We start from the raw sequence: 21,659 nt of genomic DNA on the forward strand, positions 1-21,659 counted from the left end.
TGGTTAGGTATGTTTTAAAGCGTGGCTGCTGGTTTAAGATGGTCATGTGCTAGTCCCAAGCTGGTCCTGAGCAGGAGCTAGTTGCTTAGGACCAGCACATGACCAGCTAAGGACCAGCTTAAACCAGCTCAAACCAGCAGCCTTGCTTCAGTCTAAAACGCTGTATCTAAAAAGGGCCACACACACAATCTTTAACTAACAACTACAAATCAATAGCAACTTCAAATTTGTTTTACAATTTGAGCTGGTTTAAGCTAATTAGGTATGTTTTTAGGCATGGCTGCTGGTCATGAGCTGGTTTACACTGCAAAAAAAGGCTTATTTTACATAGAATTTTTAATTTGTTTTTAGTCAAAATATTTAAAAAAAAAATCATTTAAATTAAGATGTATTTACTAGATAAGCAAAAGGTTTAGGGTTTTAAGCAAAATGCACTTAATTTAGTTTTTTCCCCTGCAAACTATTAAAAGTATCTGCCAATGGGGTAAGTAATATATTATTATATCAAGTGTTTATTATATCATGTATTTTACTTACCCCACTGGCAGATAATTATACTTATTTTAAGCAAATTGCTCTTAATTTATTTTTTCCCCCTGGAAACAAGACTAAATTTCTTATGTCATTTTGCTTGTCTAATAAATGCATCTTAATTTAAGAATTTTTAGATATTTTGACTAAAAATAAGACAAAAAAAGAAAGATAAAAAAGAAAAGTAAGCTTGGTTCTTAGCAGAACATGACGAGCTTAAACCAGTTTATGACCAGCTAAGGACCAGCATAAACCAGCTCAAACCAGCAGCCATGCTTCAGTCTTGAAATGCTGTGTCTGAAAGTGCCATACATGCAACAGGGTAGTGCTTTCAAGATTCAATAAAAGTGAAAATGCATCATAAAAGTATCCTAAAAGAAGTCTGTATGATTTTGAATTAACATAATATAATGTTTTTTGTGTGTTTATGTTTGAGTCATTATTCATCGATAACTTTCCACTCCAGTAGACTGTTATCTGCTCATTGAGTCAACGGAGGATCCGGATCAGCCTAATTTCTAAACAAATCATTCAGATTGGTTTTGTGTACTAAATCTATCAATTCACTGAACTCAATTTTCATTTATAAATTGGACATTGCTGCTTCTCCCATGCTACTTCTTTCTTTTGTAGAACACAAAAAAGATATTTTGAAGAATTTTGGTAACCAAACAGTTACCATTGACTTCTATTGTATGGACAAAAAAACATATTCCTCTTTTATGTTCCACAGAAGAAGAAAGTCATATAGGTTTGAATGACATGTGGGTGATTTAAAAGGTGACAATAAGTATTCCTTACATTTTGTTCTATTTTACTTCGTGTCCTTGTGTTTGTTAGTTTATTTTTTATTTTTTTAAATGTCCTTTTATTATTTATTTTCAGGCCCCTTAATAATTGACGTAAGATCTTAATTTATTTTAATTTGATGTCTATATTTTAGGTCTATTTCTTGTTTGTATTGTACTTTTATAAGGCACTGTGAATTGCCAGCTTGATATGTACTACATAATCTTTCTTGCTTTTTCTAGCATGTTGCTTTATGTCTTTCTCAGAACAACAGCAACAGACAGTGTTACATAATGAAATATTATCTTCATTAAGCCTGAGCCCATTTGGAGCTGTTTTATAATTAGTCTTCAATTCTGACAGTGCTGTACTGAATTGATTTATCTTTCTCAGAATAAAAAACTACAAGGGCTGTTATCAGGCCTTACCAACTGAAGAGAGGAAAAAAAGAGACCAGATTAAAACTAAGATGTTTTTATATGCTGTTTTACAGTTCAGAATAATATCTACCCAGATTACTACTTATTTTCGTATTTTATAACTATTTTTAAGGAGTATTTCAACCCTGAGGGTGCATAATAAACTGCATCATCATGACTTATGAATATTAATTAGGTGATAGGTCATTTGTCACCTAATTAATATTTAGTAGCCTTAAGTAAAAGGCAGGTAAGTCAGCAGTACTAGGCTTTGAGGTTATTCAAGATATGTTTTAATTTGTGTAAATGGCCTGTTGCTGTCATATGAATTTCCAACATCACTGTAAATCTAAAAACCTTGTTTCTTTTCTAGGCTGAAGAGCAAGAAGAGATGGTAGTGAAGACACAAGCTGATTTTGCCATCTACCGGGCCACTCACATTCACTCCGACTCAGACTACGAATCCCAGCTGTCCCGCGTCCAGGAACTGGAGCACGTGAGTGAAGGGCTATCAGCCCTACTGTTTGTTTTTGTAGTTGAGAGAAACACCACATGCTACTCTCACATCTGCATGGATCCATCATCGTAATCTCTCCATGTTACAAAAATAGGCTTTAAATGGACCCACCTGCTCCCCGTGTCATACGTTACTGTATGCATTGACACCGTGCAACTATTTATCAGTCATGAGCGGAGGCTTTGATTGAATCCAGAGAGGCTCCGTGCAAGTTCATGGGCACCTTTGTGACTAATTGTTTGTTATGTCAGCGTGGCAGCGAGCCATCCAGCTTTAATGGAGTGTAGTGGAGCGATCCATCAGGCTGTCGGAGAGCTCGCACGTCAGCCGAAGTGTCAGCGTTTCGTCGCGCTCTACGCAAACGGCGGCGTGATTTAGTGCCCTCCTCGCGCCACTGCCCACCCGCTCCCCCTTCTCAGATTGATTACCCTTCTGTCCCACTGACAGTGCCCGCCATCTTCTGGCAACCTTTTAGCAGGGTTTTATAGATGATTCGAGCACCTCGTTTGGCTATTTATACATTTGTAAGTGGCCATGAAATATAGATTTGTCTTGACACATGTTGGCGTTGGAGCTGCGAGTCCCAGCGCCTCGTGACACCTCGTTATTTTAATGGTGCCAAACGAAGGGCCCCCAACCTTGCCCGTGTTTGCTGATTATGCCTCTACTATATTAGTTTCACAATCAGATCTCGCTTAAACCTGTCCCGTTTGCATGCGGGAGACAGACACACGGCGTCGAGAGCACGGGTACGTGTTACCACCGCCGTGACACGCCGGTTCACCTGTCAGAGCCGTGACGTGCGAGTGCAACCCGGTTCCCGGGGTAATTAAGAGATGGCACCCACACGTAGAGCATCCCAGAGATTTAATTGAATGGTTAGCGCGTCAAAAGCGCAGACTGCCAGATTGGAGGCGACACCTGTCAGGGACAAACTGGGTGTTTGCCTTGTGTCGAAACCTCAGCAGGTGTATGCGTACATCCCGCACCGGGGATGCTAAATGAAGGCCAGACGCGAGAGGAATGGAGTCGAAGAGGCGAGCGGAAGCAGCGGGCGTAGCGATAGCCTTAGGGATAGAGACAGCTCGGGGAAGAGGGGGAATTCTTATCCGCCTTAGGTCGGCCCCTCCAGCGCCCCGGGCATCAACACGACTCCCCCAAGGCACAGTCACAGAAGTTTGACAGCTGTGTGACGACTTTGCATGTTAGTGGAGGTGTGTGTGTGTTTGTCCTTAGGCACTGTTCCAGTCACTGGAGCGCTGCGGTCAGAGCGCCCAAGAGCTGCGGGTCTGCCAGCTGGAGTTGGCGCGGCACCGAGATGCCGGTACAGCAGGTGAGTGAACTCACAGCTCACTTTCACACTCGATTCTCACACTGATTCCAATCAGCTGTGTGTTTTGCAGAGGTGCAGCGGCTGCAGGAGCAGGTGAGGAAGCTCCAGACGGATGCAGCGGATGACGGCCGGAGACGAGCACAAGTTGAATCTCTGGAACAGAAGGTAGCCAATCTGGAAGGAGAGCTACAGGCAGCTCAAAGGCAGTGTGACCAGGTAAACAAGTACACACATATACACACTGTATGTACAGATCAGATACGTTTTGCCTGTGGCGGATTCTCACAGTCGTCCTCTCTCAGGCTATCCAGAAGAGAGACGCCCTACTGAGACAGTCCGAGGCTGATCTTCTGCAGGCACGGGAGAAGATCCGAAGCAAGGCGGCGGAAGCAGAGAGGCAGGCCGTCTCCGCTCGAGGGCTGGAAGCTGATCTGCAGAGAGCCAAGAAAGAGAAAAGACAGAGGGAGAAAGAGTGCGCCTCAGTGAAAACACAGATGCTTCAGCTCAGAGAACAACTGAAGGAGGCTCATGCCACCTGCAGAGACACGGGTAACACAGAGTAGAACACCTGTAGAAATTTCATGGTGGATTGCCATGATGTGAATAACTGTAAATGTCCTGAAGAAATGAGAAAAAAGCGTAGACGCTGCATATATTGAGAGTATTTGGAAACCTAAGCCAAACTGTGCTGGGTAGGTTATTTACAAACTGTAGTCAGTTAATGATAGCAAATTACATTACAACATTTTTTTTTTGTTATTAACATAATCAGTTACATTAAACAATTTAAGTAATTTAATCTTTTGCCGTTAAAATAGTACTGTCAAGATTTACTAAAGGCGCACAGTGAAGAATTAGTGCTGAAAAGGCATTAACACAGTTATTTTTGCACCTGATCTTATTGAATATCCATCTTTTTACACTGAGGATTTTTCACAATTGAGAAACTCAAACACAACTATTAAAAAAGGTTCAAACATTAACTGTTGCTCCAGAAGGAAACATGTTGCATAAGCCAGGGGGAAAAAACTTTTGAACAGGAACAGAATTTTTCTTTTAAAAATTCGGAATCTGAATCAACAGAAGATGCATGTTTCCTGGAAGACAAATTAAGTACAATTTACCTGTCCCCGGTTGTTAATGCATCGTGTTTCCTTCTGGAGCATCAGTAAATGTTTAAACCTTTTTTAATAGCTGTGTTTGAGTCCCTCAATTGTCCACAGTGTGAAAAGATGGATCTCAAAATCATACAGTCACTGCTGGAAAGGGTTCAAATATGCAAAAGATGCTGGAAAACTGAAAAACCTGCATTATATGTAAACATCTTTTATGTAAAATAACATTTTCACAGGCTTTTGCATGCGACTGTACTCTGATAGAACACATTCATTAAAAAAATGAAAAGTCTTTGTTAAAATGGCCCCCCAAAAAAGCTTGTTTGTTCTGTTTAACATCAGATGGAAACTCAGATGTGTTTGCTTGACCCATGAGAACAAACCATGGAAATTCATGCTGGTCTAATTTGGTCATTTCAGCAGGGCAATGATTCGCCCTTGATTTTGCAAGAGAAAAGCAATTGCATTTAAATCTGTGTGATAGAGCGTGTGGGTGTGTCAGAGTATGTGTGTGCACCTGTTTGTGTTCTTCAGCAGTCTGAGTCTCCCCTCTGAAATGAAACAGCCCATCAATTCAGAGCCTCAAGCCATCAGATACATGCACATCTTCACACACACCACTGTGGGAATGATGCTCATTAGAAACAATATCCTTAAATCAGATGAAGAGAGACAGATGTGTCCGTGTTATCCCTGGAAAGGGATTAGCATGCTGTTTTATATGGGCTACAACATATAAGAGACTTCTTTTTCAAAACATCTTACTGACCCCAAACATTTAATTGGTAGTGTATATGCTGTTATACATATCCAAAACTAACACTCTTGAAGTGAAATCACAGATATTATATTTTATGTGTGTATGTTTCAGCCCAGGAGCTGACGCAGCAGCAGGAGAAAGTGCAGCTGTTAGAGAGAGGTCAGCGTCTGGCTCAGGAGCAGCTCTCAGAGCGTGTGACGGAGGTGGTGAGGGCAGAGAAAACCCAGAGAAGACTCCAGGCGGAGCTCAAGAGAATAACAGACAGTCTGGAAAGCACACAACAGGAGCTGCAGGACTCAAGGTAAACTCAAAACCAGGGGGTCAGCATGGTCTAGTCTAGCCCCTAGTGATAGATGCTGTTTGCACCAACATACAATAGTAGTAGTGCAAGCTCCAACTTGATTAGTCACATGGAAAATAGTGTACAACTACAACGGTTTGGTGTCCAGAATTAAACACCTGTGAGCTAAAATGGCAGCATGGAGGTTGTTTACTTTCTCAGCATTTTCCAGTATGCCATTTTCCAGTGTGCTCAAATGCACTTTGAGTGATTAGTTGGACGGCATAGTACAGTAGACAGCTTTCCAAAGTCAGTTCTTCAGGATGACGCTCTCATATCACACTCATATTAAGGCTGCTAGTGAAGCTATGAGCCGATTAATCCAAATTTCTCAGCTTTATACTGCCTTCAAGTCATGTCTGAATGATCGTATTTACCAGATGAGCGCACATGAACACCATCACAATGCCAGTATTACCAGTGGGAAACTCTGGATTTTCTTTGAGCCCTGACTTTTTGAGTTTGGGGCAGGTTTGCTGCAGGAATATTCTAGGTTAAATACAACTTAAAGTAGTAGTTCACTTTCAGAACAAAAGTTTACAGATAATGTACTTGCTTCCTTGTCATCCTAGATGTTTATGTCTTTCTTTTTTATCAGTCATAAGGAAATTATGTTTTTTAAATAAAACATTTCAGGATTTCTCGCCATATAATGGACTTCTATGGTGCCCCCGAATTTGAACTTCCAAAATGCAGCTTCAAAGGGCTCTAAATCATCCCAGCCGAGGAAAGAAGGTTCTTATCTAGGAAAATGATGGGTTATTTTCTAAAAACAATTACAATTCATATACCTCAAATGCTTGTCTTGTCTTGCTTGGCAAATCAAGCTTTTGAGATTAAAAAGTATATAAGTTGTAAATGTTTTTAGAAAATAACCGATTGTTTTACTAGATAAGACCCTTCTTCCTCGGCTGGGATCGTTTAGAGCCCTTTGAAGCTGCATTTAGACTACATTTTGGAAGTTCAAACTTATGTGCACCATAGAAGTCCTCAAAAATGTTTGCCTCAAAAAACAATTTCTTTATGACTGAAGAAAGAAAGACATTAACATCTTGGATGACAAGGGGGTGAGTAAATCATCTGTAAGTTTTTGTTCTAGAAGTGAACTTTTCCTTTAACTTATAAACCTTTACAGACAGACCTACTGTGAGCTACAATGTTGGTAATTGATAGAATATGCTTTTGTTGAAGCCATCAGTGTGTATTATTTCAAATTATTTGTTAAATAGTCATGTAAGGATTCCTGGCGAGAAAGTACATTACCCATTGTTTTGAAAATATATTTTACACCAGAATGACAACAAGCAAACTGCACCATAGAAATCTTTAGCAACCCTCCTCTCCCAAGAAGCAATGTTCTAGCCAATCTCCCTACGCTCTCAAACTACTTAAATGTTTGTATGCATAATATACTGTAATATTGTTCCTATATATTTAATCAACATCTTTAAATCTATAGTTTTATATTTCTATATTGTATTTATTTAGATTATGTCATCCGCAATGCTTTATTGGACTGTTAGTTCTCTTATTAAATCTGTTAAATCGCAAAGCTTTTTTGTCCTTTTTTTAAAAGGACAGTTCATCAGAAAAAAGTTTTTTTCATACTATGGTATTCAGTTGCTACCAGCAACTGTTGGTCCACAACACTTGTGTTCCACAGAAGAAAGAAACTGATAAATCAAGAACAATTTGAGTTTTAGTAAATGACAGAATTTTTTATGTTATATATATATTTTTCATTTTATTACTTTTTTTAAACTATCCCTTTAAGTGCTTTAAAGTTTGTAGCGTTGTGATTCACTGTGTAGCTTATAGCTTATTTGTCTTTACCAAAGACATTTTTAAACCCCCAATGGTTTAAAGAAACATTTATGGGAAAAATACTTTTGGAACCAAGGGACAGGCACTGTTGCACTCTGTGGAAGTCATGATAAAGTACATCATCAACTGCCCACCTGATACAGATTTGCACTCCATTTTGTGTTGCAGTTGCTAAAAAAAGCGTCTTTGGTTTGTTGGTAGATGAAAAAGAAAGACCCTAAAATTTACCCTAAATGTCCACATATTTACATTTGGCCACTTCATGCAGTTTCTTTGAGTTAGCCATCTGATCACATAAAGGTGTAAATGCCCTCCAAAATGCATTCTTGATAGACTGCAATTCGATTGCACAAACCACTTCAGCAGCTGGTTTGAGACTCATTCCAGATCTAAATGGACAAGTGTAAATGCATCTGGTTGTTGAAGCGATATATGTGAATTTTACTCTTCCCAAAACTGTAAAAAATAAGCCATATACACTTAAAAAATAAGGCTCCAAAGAGGTGTTTTTGCAGTGATGCCATAGAAGAAACATTTTTGGTTCCCCAAAGAACCTTTCAGTGAACAGTTGTTAAATTAACTGTTTTGAAGAACATTAAAGAAATCTAAAGAACTTTTTTACTATAAAGAACCTTTTCTGCATTTTAAAAGGTTCCATGGATGTTCAAGGGATTTTCATAGAACCATCAATGCCAAAAAAGAACCTTTAATTTTAAAAGTGTTTGTAAATTTTACTCCTTCCAAAAAAAAAATTTAGGTGTGAAAGAGTTACACCAGTTTTCGGTGGCCAGATAGCACTACTGCAACACACATATCCACAGATAGTTTATGGCCCACCAGAGATCATTCTTCAGCAAGCACACACAAATGAAACTCACCGGTCAGCATCACATCTTGAAGTTAAACACCCAGTCATCTTCATTAAAACTGGTGAATGTTAAATTCTCTTACCAGTGTTGATGACGTTCTCTCAACTGTTGCAGCATGCATGTACATTCATGTTGCTTACATATTATTGTAGCCCAATTTGTGCTGATTACAATGTAATCAGATTTAGGCCATTCATATATTTTTAAGATACTGAAAAAAACACAAATGTAAGGGCATGTCTAAACTTCTTCAGCGCCCCAAAACACCCTCAGACCCCAGAGGGTTAATCTTGAAAGTATCTGATTGAGCTGATGTGCTTCCCAGGAGGACTTAGCTAGGATCATCAGCTAGGAAGAGACAACATGAGATTGGGACTCTGACTGTGTTCCCACTGAGCCATGCATGTGCACAGTCCACTGCACCAGTATCTCTGACACTAACCAAGTTTTATTAAGCGAAGCTGCAATTCTCTGGACAATTCAGAGTGTGTTTTTGTCTTCATGACCCTTAGCGTGCTGCTTTTACCTCTCACTCTGCCCTGCAATGAGAAGGTGTGTTGCTCAATGGAGGAATCACCGTGGATCTGGATCCATGTGTGAAACAGATGTTTAACTGGCTGGAAGAGGACGAGAGAGCGCATCTTAACTAGCACCTTGCCAAAGGTCTCTTGTTCAGTCAGCCATCCGCTGGTGCTCAGCACAACTTCCCATCTGCCAATACGCATTACAGAGGATTTAGTAATTAAGTGGTAAGTTGAGGACTAAATTGGGTGTTTGTGGGCCACAGATCTACCCCGAGGTCCCTGCAGCCATGCAGATAGGGGATTCTAATTGCTAGGGATATTGATCATTCCCGGCGAGGGTGTGCTGGGGGATTTCGCGAGCGATCGATTAGCTGTTACCGTGGCCGCTTTGCCAATAGCAGAGAAAGAGGTAAGAGAGACACGTGGGGCTTTCATGGGATCTCCCCACGCTCTTCTCCACCTGAAAAAGTGACACATCACCTAGTCAACCGCCCGCTTCAGTGCCCAGACACCCTCTCTTGTCCTTGACTTGTTTGAGTTGAGGTCGAGGAGGTTTGGATTGGTCGACACCTCTCACTTCTGCTTCGATAAGCTTTTCTCTTGCCTTGATTTGAGATGCTGATTTGTTGTAGTTGCGTGTGATTTGTTGATCCATGCTGAAACGGCGCATGAGCTCTGTTCTCGTAATTAGTTTCGGCCATGCTCATTAAATATTCATGCTTGCCGTCTCTATTTAAATCTAACCTCTGTTTCATGCTTACCGTTTCTGCATGTTATTATGCTTCGATTAAGATGGTCTGTCTGCCAGACTAGTCGAGTTGGAAAGAGATGTTTTGTTGTGGACTGAAGTGTCCCATTCTCTCATGCCCATACACAATTTGCTTTGTAAATAAAAATCCATACACTGCTTAAAAAAAGAGACCAGCTTAAACCAGATTTTGCCTCAGTTGGTCCAGAATCCATGTGTACTGATGAGTATAGTACACAAGAATGGTTGGATGTTAAAGGATTGGTTAACTGTCAGAATAAAAAAATCCTGATAATTTATTCAACCCTGTCTCATCCAAGATATTCATGTCTTTCTTTCTTCAGTTGAAAATAAACTAATGTTTTTGAGGAAAACATTCAAGGATTTTTCTCCATATAGTGGACTTCAATGGCAGCCAACGAGTTGAAGGTCCAAATTGCAGGTTCAGTGTAGCTTCAAATGGCTCTACATGATCCTTGCTCAGGAAGAAGGGTCTTATCTAGCAAAACGAACAGCCATTTTTATAAAAAGTGTAATGGAATGGTGTAGAAGGGAGTTTGGTGAAATAAAACTTGCGTTCTCCTCGTCAGGAGGCTGCTGGAGTGTGTGAAGACAGAGGCCAGCAGCAGCAGACAGGAAGCTGTGAGACTCCATCAGGAGAAACAGCAGATCCAGGAAGAGCTGGACATCAGCAGAGAGACCCTCTCAGCTCTGCAGACTAAGGTGAGAGACACTTCACACTCATGCTGGACTGATTCATAGCTTTAAACGGCAGTATTATTAAACAAAAGTGCTTCATAAAGCCCCCTGTAAGGTCATGATCCTCTGTATTGATTGGTATTGATTACTGTGTGCCTGAGAAACCGTGCATGCATTCTCATGTGTGTATGTGGTTTTGTGGGTAGAGCATGAGCTCCACGTGTTTGTGTAAAACCTGATGCTCATGATTTGAGAATAATCCATCTTGTGCTTCCATGGAGGAAAGAACATCCGACTGTCTGTACAAAGAGTTCATATGGACAATGTCATATACAGTTGAGGTCAAAGGTTTACGTACACCTTGCAAAATCTGCAAGATGGTTATTGTTTTACCAAAATAAGAGGGATCATACAATAATAGAAGGAAAAACGATGCGTTAGAGCCAGGGGTGTAAACTTTTGAACAGAATGAAGATGTTAGACATTTTTCTAATTTTGCCTAAATGTCATATTTTTTTTTTTCATTTAGTGCTATCCTTCAGAAGCTATCGAAGATCTTAAATGAAGACAAAATCAGTTAAATTTACCCTGATCGTCAAATTCAAAAAGTTTTCACCCCTCGTCTCTTAATGCAGTGTTTCATTCTGAAGCATCAGTGAGTGTTTGAACCTGTTTAAAATAGTTGCATATGAGTCCCTTAGTGTGAAAAAATGGATCTCAAAATCATACAGTCATTGTTGGAAAGGATTCAAATACACAAAAATGCTTAAAAAAGAAACCCAAAGAATTTGTGGGACCTGAAGGATTTTTATGAAGAACAGTGGGAAGTTTAACTATTCAGGACAAAAAAGGGACTCAGGAACAACTATCACTAAACAAAAAAAAAACACCGCTTGTTTAGGAAACAACACAGTATTAAGAATCAAGTGTATGTAAACTCTTGAACAGGGTCATTTTTATAAATTCAGCTATTATTTCTGTTGTGGACTATATGTAAATGTATTTCGTGAGAAATATCTAATAGGTCAGTACTAAATAAAAAAATAACATGCATTTTGTGTGATCCCTCTTATTTTGGTAAAATAATGAACATTTTGCAGATTCTCCAAGGTGTATTTAAACGTTTGACCTCATCTGTATTTGCTCTTTTGATTAGTTCCCTATGATTTACTATTTAATACTGTTTGTTTGTTTTAAATACCTTAAAATTCTGAAACTTTCTGTATATTTTCCCATTTAAATTAGACTTTGAGTCCATTATGGCCTTTGCAAACTACTGTACTGTATAATGGTGTGAACTTGGTAAAAAAAAAATGAGAAAAAAATAGTATTAAAGAAAAAGTCTACATCAAATCAATTTGTTTTCAATTGAAAAATAATTTAGCCCCCCCAAGTTACGATATAATTTAAATGATGCAAATGTGTACAAATCAGATGAACGTATGATTTTATTGCTCTTCTCAGTGCTGAAGAGATGTTAGTCTGAAGCAAAGCTGGTTGTAAATTTACTCTTCTATCTTTAGAAACCTCCATAGATTTGATCCAAAAGTCAGTAGCAGTTTCAAATTAATCTCCCTAATCCCAGTTTAATATCTGTCGTGCAGGAGTATATCTCTAATTTAGCCAGCCATCTGAGTGAATATGTCAGCCGTAGAGTTCCCATCTTTCTAGTTTATCTGTGATGCTTTGCACTATTAGGTGGTCATATCAGGAGGATTAAACATACTGTATCTTTCAAAATGCAAAACTCCTTAACATTTATATAGCAAAATTGGCTCATTTAGAAATCCTTGGATTTCTGATGCCAGTAGGAAAGAATAAATACATTAAAATTTTACTTATCAAATATGAAACATAAAAGCATGTAATGCAGTCCCTTCAAATAATGTAATTGTTATATTCTCTGTGTTTTTGAATGTGTGTGTGTGTGTGTGTGTGTGTGTGTGTGTGTGTGTGTACCTGGTATTCATCACGTTAGGATAGGAATACCAGTAGATTTTGACCTTGTGGGGACATTTCTCAGGTCCCCATGAGGAAACAGGCTTATAAATCATGCACAATGAGTTTTTTTGTGGAAGTAAACGTTTGCACAATTTCCTGTGAGGGCTAGGTTTAGGTGTAGGGTAGGGTTAGGGCGATAGAAAATACGGTTTGTACAGTATAAAAAACATTACGCCTATGGAATGTCCCCATAAAACATGTAAACCAGTGTGTGTGCGTGTGTGTGTGTGTGTGTGTGTGTGTGTGTGTGTGTGTGTGTGTAGCTGTGTGAACAGGAGAAGTTTCTAAACACACATCAGGAGCATGTTTCTGAGCTGCAGCTCACCATCCACAGACTGCAGGAAGAAGAGGTGAACAGCCAGAGTCAGCTGCAGCTGTGCAGGAAAGAACTGGAGACCAAAGATGAACAAGTGCAGAAACACTACCAAGAGGTATTGTGGGAACATCACATATTAATAATCCAGCCTAAACTACAGATGCTATAAGCCATCCGAACCTAGTCGTTAACTGGTACAAACCAGTTAAGTGATTAATCATTGGACTATAAATTATTATTCAACATAAATTATAATGGTGGACAGGAAGTTAGGTATCTGTGTTCCCGGCATGACCCAAAGAATATATTGAGACCAGTTTCAAAAGTTATTTGCAATTCTGGAAATTTCATTATACCTTTTGACCACAAGGTGGCACCCAAAAACTTTGAGTACCATCAGGGCATGGTGTCGAAGACACATATCAAGTTTTGTAATGATATGGCAATGTAATTGTAAAATTAAAAATAGCCAACATGGGATGGGCTGTATTGGGTATAGTTCGACTCGGCATGCTGTACCGAATGTAAAGAGTCCAGTTTTGTGTTTTTTTTTTTTTTTTTTGGCCAACCCATTTAGAAGTTATAAGCAAAAATAGTCATTTTTTATATCTCCTGACCACTAGGTTGCCGAAACTGTGCAGATAGCCTCAGGTCATGGTTATTTTAACCCATACCAAGTTTGGTCTCAATACGCTAAAACGTTGTGGAGATGTACCCTTATGCCCAGTTTGGCACGCTCTTCATCAAATTCTATTGTGCGTTATTCAAAAACGGTTTGACTAATCAACTTGAATTCCATAACTTTTTGCCTGCATGGTCTAAAGATGATCTGAGCCAATTTAGGTGACAATCAGACAATCTGTGTGGGATGAGTTTGAAAAAAGTAGGTTTTTTGAACTATTAACCCTCATAGCAAAAACAGCCAAAAATAACTATTGTTCTTAAATATTTAATAACTTTTGAACCGCTAATCCAATTTGAATGCTTTGAATATTCAGAGGCTCCGTGATTACGCCATCACATTTCCTAGCACTGATTCGTCAGATGAAACCAATGCATTTCGGTCCTCTGAGCCAAACAGGAACGATTGTTGATGCTTAGTCCCACCCCTGTGCCCATGCTTTTGAACCACCGATTCGCATGTGTCTTTGGAAATCTGAACAAACGCAAAGTGAAATTAAAGTGCGTCTTGCGTGCATGAAAACAAACGCAAGATAACACATTTGCATGGCAGCATTCTTTGAAAAAGCACAGAAATACTCACGACAGAGCCCCTTGACATAACAAAAACCAAAAACAAGGATGAAACAGCAGTACATATCGGATAAAGCACTGGAATTTAGGTTTTCGCATCACTAGGCGATGTCCCGGTAAAATAGATTCCAACGCAGACTACAGCCAGCAGATCCATCTATTTGGTTGTTATATTATGTAACTAATTCTTATATAGTTTGTGAAGATTATTTTTTCTGTTGCACTCGGTATATTTCTCTCTCATTTTGTGTGTAGTTTGTGAATCATTTGGACTGGTTATAATTTTGTGCAATTGTTTTCACTACTTCCTACACTGTTTGTGTTTATTGTTCATACTCAGATTAAGAATATATTTATCTAAAAAAATGACTTTTTTACTGTGTTTTGCTATAATATAACACTGTTTCTGCTATGACTTTACTCCTGAAATGTTTTTGGACAGGTCTATACTGTCAATAAACTAAATAGGCCTGTTTTTTTTTTACTGAAAAGCGCCTCTAATAATATTGTAATAAATGCCTATAACTTGCTTGGGGAATGTTATATATAGACAACATTTTATTTGGAAGTGTAAAACACCTAAATACAAATTTCTAAAGAAAAGTTTTTGTTTGAGTACACAGTAAAAAACACCCAATTGTTGCTAGCGTTTTTCCTAAAATTCTGGAAATTCACTCATTTTTAGTGAAAACAAAAGGAAAATTGTCATTTTAAATTAGCTAGACATAAAGTTTAAGTTCTTATGTTTATACTGATATATGACAATTGATGCTGACTGCTAGATTAGGTCTAAAAAACAGGTACAGGTGCCTCAGGTGCCCCAAAAATGTTCTAGGTCTTTAAAAATCTGAATACATAATAATAATTTTGCTTTGAAAATGTACGGTTCAAAAGTTATTCGTATAAACATATGTGCAACTTTGAAATGTTGGTGGCACTAGTGGGTTTGAGTTAGAGACTCCAAACTTGCATTGGTTATTGTTGAGACTGTCCCCCTGTACCCCTGTTTTCTTCAGGATTCTCTGATGAATAGAAAGTTCAGAAGAACAGCAGTTATTTAAAAACTGACCCTAAACTTTTGAACAGTAGTGTAAGTTAAATATTGCATTTCTTGCTGCTTTTTTGCTCAGGTGAGCACTCTGCAGGCTACGGTGTCCAGGCTGAAGCTAGATCTGGAGCAGGAGAGGGAGAGGTGGCGGCAGGGGGTACGTGAGGCAGCCAAGGCCGATCAGAGAGGGAGAGAGCTGAGACTGGAGCTCAGCACAGCACAGGCCTCTCATAAAGAGTATATGGAGCTGGTACGCTCACATCCACTACCACACAGACACAATGTGAACCATGCCTAGCACAGTGGAGACAGATATGACCAGTTAACTGTGTGTTCTAGCTGGCTGAGTACAGTCGAGAGGTGACGACCCAGAGGAGTGAGCAGGCCCGTCTGCAGCAGTGCCTGATCCAGCTGACAGAGGAGAGGGCGACCCAGGAGGAGCGAGTCAGACAGATGAGTGCAGATCTACAGAGAGCGCACACTGAGAGCAAGTGCTCTCAGGAGGAGGTAAGACTGATGCATATGCATACTGGGATTCATTGTTCAGTCTATATTTGTTTTCATGTACATTTTCATTCATTTTAGTATTTAAAATGCCCCTTATTATGCCAATTTTAAGGTTCCTAATATCGTTTTGGGAGTTTCCTATAATAGGTTTACATGCATGCAAGGTCAAAACGCACTTTTTTTTCTCAAAATGTGCATTTAATTTTACCTCATTTTCAAGCGATTCTCAACCAATTCATTCGAAGCAGTTCAATGATTCAGTCTTTCTAAACCTCTCCTTTCTGTAAGCATAATCAGAGCAGAGTCTGTTGTGATTGGTCTACTGTGTACAGCGCATGTCAGAAACATCACGCCCATTGCCATAGTTCCGTATTTTTAATGCTCGATAAAAAATATTATTATTATACTTAGAGGTTGTGATTCAGTGGAACCAGCTGATCCGAATAAACTGGGTACTGATCTTTCAAGAGCAAGCATTTTGTGAATCCCACCTTGAACAACCCTGAGATTAGAGAAGCGGTCAGTAAAGTGGCGTGTTTGTGGGCGAGTCAAAGTTTTTCGCAGCCAGCCAACGTAGAACATATGCAAGAATTATGCAAATATGTTACACCATGTTGTGTAGCCATCACAGAAGTGGGATTCGAATTATATAACAAAACTATTTTTTATTTTAGGAGCCAATAACTTTTTATTCATGTATCATCATTTTCAGCTTTACAACTTTGAAGATTGTTTGCATTCACATACAGCTACAGTGCACACTGCGTGTAAGGCAATATTCGAAATTACATAATAGATTAATTGCAGCTTTGTAGATATATGTATGATCTTAATTCAGTAAGAAATATAATTTTCAAAATTCCACAAATGTAATATAAAAAAAGTAGCAACATACTCCTGTATCTCAGCTGAGCTGACATTTTCATACCCATACATGCAACATTTGGTACAAAAGGACTCAAATTAATGTAATTTGTATTTTTGGTTTCCCATACTTGTATTAACATAGTATTTGTTTATTCATTTCATTTAAAGTAAAATGCATTATAATTTTGAGAATTAAAATTGAAACATATTAGAGGAAATGGGTGGATATTTTATTTGTTAATTCAGTAAGTAAAATGTTATTTTTATTTGTTTATTTATTTTATTTTTCTTGCTTTTTGAGCACACCTTTTTCTGTTTTAATGCAACCTTAGTGAAAAACAAATATACTAAAATGCATTAAAATACATTTATTTCATGCTAAGTATACTACAAATATATTTACACATTATGTACTTAATAAAAATACCCTGCATTTAAACTTTTAGCATAATAAACTGGAATATTTAAAGTCTGGTACATTGGAAACTATAAAGATATACTGAAGTATGTTTAATTGAGCTACAGTGGAACTATTGCAAGTATACTTTAGGTACAACATATATTTTGCATGTGAAGTCAGATTTTATTTAAAGATCATACAGTCCTTATCAGTAGTGACATTAAACATATTTTAGGCTTAATATTAAGAAAATGTGCATTGTGCACAAGTAGTACTCCAAATAAAGTTTAATTGCCATTTTTATTTTTATCAGTGAGTCTCAAGCAATATTTTTTTATACTTAGTATAAAATAAATGCATTTTAAATTTAATGCATTTTAAAAAGCATTTTAAAATTGTGAAATATTACTTTTTTACTAGGGAAATAAAGGCCTAACTTAAATCTGTTCATCATATCCATTTACCAAGAAAAAAAAAAATAATAATAAATAAATAAATATATATATATATATTAGGGGTGGGCATAGATTATTTTTTTTAATCTAGATTAATCTAGATTAAATCTTGGAATTAATCTAGATTAATCTAGATTAAAATGGCTAATTTGAATTCTGCTGAAGGCATTCAGAATATGTGTGCTACCCAAATAATGACTTAAAGTCTTTGAGAATGGATCATAAAGCTCATAAAGCTGTTCTGTGATAATTTGTTGATGAAAATAAATTATGTTCAATTAGATGTACTTGTGTTTACTAACTAACTAACACTGAAATTATTTTTTCTCCCTATTAGATTGTGTTTTTTTTAACGTCAACACCTACCCAGCCCATTACATGTTACACCGTACTTTTATTTTGACAGGTTGCCGTGAAGTTTCTGTGTCATACAGTATGATATGATGCTAGTTTTCTCAAATGAAACGGTAAAAGTGACACTCACAGCAGTTTGGGAGATTGAGTTTATCTGTTCATGTGAGATGAAAATGTCAAAAATTACCGGGAGCGTCACGTGTGTTTCAGTATGCGTGTAGTAAAAGCTCGTCTCCGCAATGCATACATACAGCTAGGCAAACGGAACATATCGGATTCATATTAAAACGGTCTTTTTGCATTTCAGTTTTCACATACACTAGTCCATATCGCGATTTAAATTAAGTGACTGACCAACATTTGATTTATGAATCCAAAAAAACGACGAATTTACGTGGCATTTCGCGCTATAGTAGATTCGGTTTTTATGAATGGAGGACGACGTGATCCCGTCTGTGTTTAGGCGGAGGAGACTTAAACGCGCGACCATATTCTACAGTCTTCGGTATACATCCACGTTAAACTATCAAGGTGAAAGTCATCATAGCTTACGTAGTTTAGACCCAGCTCCCAACCCAAATTTGAGAATAGATTAACGGCGATATTTTTTTTATCGCGCGATAAGAGTTTCACGTTAACGCAGCACGTTAACGCCGATAACGGCCCACCACTAATATATATATATATATATATATATATATATATATATATATATATACACACACACACACACACACACACACAGTATATATAACTCCTTGTATGGGCATTTCTCCCGACCAGAGCGAGAGCAAGAGCATGCCCATCAACGCGTTTCATTCTGCTGCACTTCTGCACGGGACTCACTCGGGAAGAATGCCTCTAAAAAAGTGTGGTTTTGATTGTAAGGCAAAGGTAACCTTGCTCAGCTTCCCGAAGCACCCAGCGTTACGTGAAGAGTGGATGCAGTTTGTTTTCCCGGGCAGAAACTGAGTTTTGCAAGTGTGTTTGTTGACAAATGTTTTATAAACAAGACCCAGTTCAACAATGGATTTGCACATCGTTTGATACTAAAAGATGGAGCGGTCCCAGCTCATGGTTCAGAACTGAAACGGCATCAAATGTCTGTGTTTTGTTGGAAATCTGTGCACAAGTTCTCGTCAATCTTTCGCTCCGCCCATGGCATGCCTCCAAGAGCTCGGCTGTTTTCAGAGAGAATCATAAAGCGGTATCTTTCTTTTGTAAATATGATAAAACTAAAGAAATTTTGGAGATATGAAGGATGCAGTACTACTCTAGGTACTCAAGATTAACATGAGGTCTGTTATGCCCTCTTTAAATGTTTTGGTTACTTGGACTTTCCATGGAGGGACAGGACACTATCAGGTTTCATTAAAAATATTTTCATTTGTGTTTAAGATATATTACAGGTTTGGAGGATGAGGAAATTATGACAGAATTCTAAGGTTTGGTTGAAGTACCTCTTTAAATCAGACGGAAATGGTTGACTAGGCCACAAACCCAAACCTACATCTAAAATCTGATTGGTTGATAGGAATGTTCCAGAACCAACAACAATGTCCATAAAGAAGGAAGTTCTCTGACTTTGGCAAACCCCTCAGTGACACTTTGTCCTGAAGTGCCTTAAATCTGTGCAAAACTGCAGTGCTTGTACAGATAGTAGGGCCAGTGTAGTTATTTAAACCACTCACTCTCATTCTTTAAGTGCTGTCAGTATTGTAGGGTACCTCTAATTGGTTTTGGATAACCATCCTCGTCATTTTATGGTCAGCAAACTCTACAGGTTAACAATAAAACTGAAAAAAATAAATAAATAAATAAAGTGCCTCCGCTGTCCAGGCCCTAATGTATACATACACACACACGCACTCACACACTCACACTCCGGTCGGACTGCATAATGATTATGCGCGTGTGTTGTGCATCGGTTGTCTGTTTTCAGCTCTGGCTTTTAAAAATAATTGCTGTTGGTGCTGCAGCCGTATCAGAGGAAGGCCAGTAATGATTCTCGCCAGTCGTGTGGAACGCGGCATGCGGGGAAGCGGGGGGAGACAGACGCCAGAATAAAGGCGGCTATCATTTCTGTGTGTGTTTGTCTGCCTGGCACATAATTATGGTTGCATAAGGCTGTGTATGTGTGTGTGAGGTGCTATGATTACAGTGAGCGTGTGTGTGTGTGTGTTTGCAAATATACTCCGGCCCCCGTCTATAAATCAGGTGTGAATTGAAGAAACTGATGAGTCGAGAATCTCATTTGAGTGTGTGTGTGTGGGATCACAGAGGGATTAGAGTTGGATATAAAGCTGCACAGGTGTCTGAGACTACCTCATAACCCGCTCACACACACACGCAGCATTTTAATTGTCTTTCTCCTTTTCTTCACTGCCTTTTATTGGCTTTCGTCTGCGGTGTGTGCGCTCTGGGTAAAGGTCACTGCGCTCTACCATCTTACAAGCTGACAGCGTTACTAGCCATGAAACTAGTCTGCCTTTTAATTTAAGCTGAATTCTCCTATGCTGAAAGCCTGAGATCTCATATGAGCCAAAATTGCGTGAGCTGCTGTAGATTTGCCACATCATAAGATTGTAATAGCGATTTGTTCAGGGATAGATATTTTAATGCAAGCAAAGATTAAGTCAGCACTTGTATTTTGTGTCCTTTGCAGAGAATAACTTTGTGGTTATATATATATATACACTTTCCAGTCAAAGGGTTTTGAACAGTAAGATTTTTGATGTTTTTTTAAATAAGTCTCTTCTGTTCACCAAGCCTCTATTTATTTGATTTAAAGTACTGCAAAAACAGTAACATTTTGAAATATTTTTACTACTTAAAATAGTGTTATAAAATGTAATTTATTGCTGCAATCAAATCTAAATTTTAAGCATCATTACTCCAGTCTTCAGTGTCACATGATCTTTTAGAAATCATTCCAATATGCTGATTTGCTGTTCAAGAAATATGTATTATTATTATTATTATTATTATTATTATTATTATTATTATTATTATTCGCAATATTTAAAACAGTTGAATACATTTTTTTCAGGATTGTTTGATGAACAGAAAGATCCAAAGATCAGCATTTATCTGAAATAAAAAGCTTTTGGAACATTATACACTATATATTTATAATTTCGCAAAAAAATCTATTTAAGATAAATGCTGATCTTGTGAACTTTCTATTCATCAAAGAAACCTGAAAAAATTCTACTTAGCTGTTTTCAACATAATAATATTACTAAATGTTTTTGAGCAGCAAATCAGAATATTAGAATGATTTCTGAAGGATCATGTGACTGCAGTAATGATGCTAAAATTAAACCTTTAAATCACAGGAATAAATTACATTTCAAAAAATATTCAATTAGAAAACAATTATTTTAAATAGTAAAAATATTTCAACATTTTTGCTGTACTTTGGATCAAATAAATGCAGGCTTGGTGAGCAGAAGAGACTTCTTTGAAAAACATTAAAAATCTTACTGTTCAAAATTTTTCAAAACATTTAGTAACATTTCTCCTTTTCATTTAGTTTACTTAAAGTTAATTCAAGAACTAAAATTACTCAAATTACTAAAATAAATATACTAAAAACTAAAACTGGATAAATAAATGTATGGATATATAAAAAAAAAACTAGCATTAAAATGACTAAAACACAACATAATTCCTAAATGTAGTGAAATTAAAATGAAATCAGAAAATATAAAACTAAAATCAAAAAACAAAAACAAAACTATAATAGTGTATCAATAATGCTTAAATAATACCTGTTTGGGGTCAGTAGGATATTTATTCCAAATACAAAAAAACACTAATAGTATGAATAATTTTATTACAATTAAAAACGTATGCTTTCCATTTGAATATATTTTAAAATGTAATTTATTCATGTGATCAAAGCTGAATTTTCAGCATTATTACTCATTAGTCTTCAGTGTCACATGATCCTTCAGAAATCTCTCTTAGAAATATATCTCTTTTTA

General features: G+C 37.6%; 1 protein-coding gene across 1 annotated transcript in view; it reads left to right on the forward strand.

Annotated features, from left to right (window-relative positions):
* The window catches only part of pmfbp1 (polyamine modulated factor 1 binding protein 1), a 210,144-nt gene that overhangs the window by 168,704 nt on the left and 19,781 nt on the right, over positions 1 to 21,659 (forward strand). The window contains exons 13-21 of the mRNA XM_073835679.1: positions 2,113 to 2,235; positions 3,493 to 3,589; positions 3,660 to 3,805; positions 3,892 to 4,138; positions 5,576 to 5,765; positions 10,360 to 10,492; positions 12,733 to 12,900; positions 15,170 to 15,337; positions 15,427 to 15,594. Coding sequence (XP_073691780.1) covers positions 2,113 to 2,235; positions 3,493 to 3,589; positions 3,660 to 3,805; positions 3,892 to 4,138; positions 5,576 to 5,765; positions 10,360 to 10,492; positions 12,733 to 12,900; positions 15,170 to 15,337; positions 15,427 to 15,594 — 1,440 coding nt within the window. The remainder of the gene's footprint in view (positions 1 to 2,112; positions 2,236 to 3,492; positions 3,590 to 3,659; positions 3,806 to 3,891; positions 4,139 to 5,575; positions 5,766 to 10,359; positions 10,493 to 12,732; positions 12,901 to 15,169; positions 15,338 to 15,426; positions 15,595 to 21,659) is intronic.

This window comes from Garra rufa, chromosome 3 (assembly GCF_049309525.1).
Source record: "Garra rufa chromosome 3, GarRuf1.0, whole genome shotgun sequence".
NCBI lineage: Eukaryota > Metazoa > Chordata > Actinopteri > Cypriniformes > Cyprinidae > Garra > Garra rufa.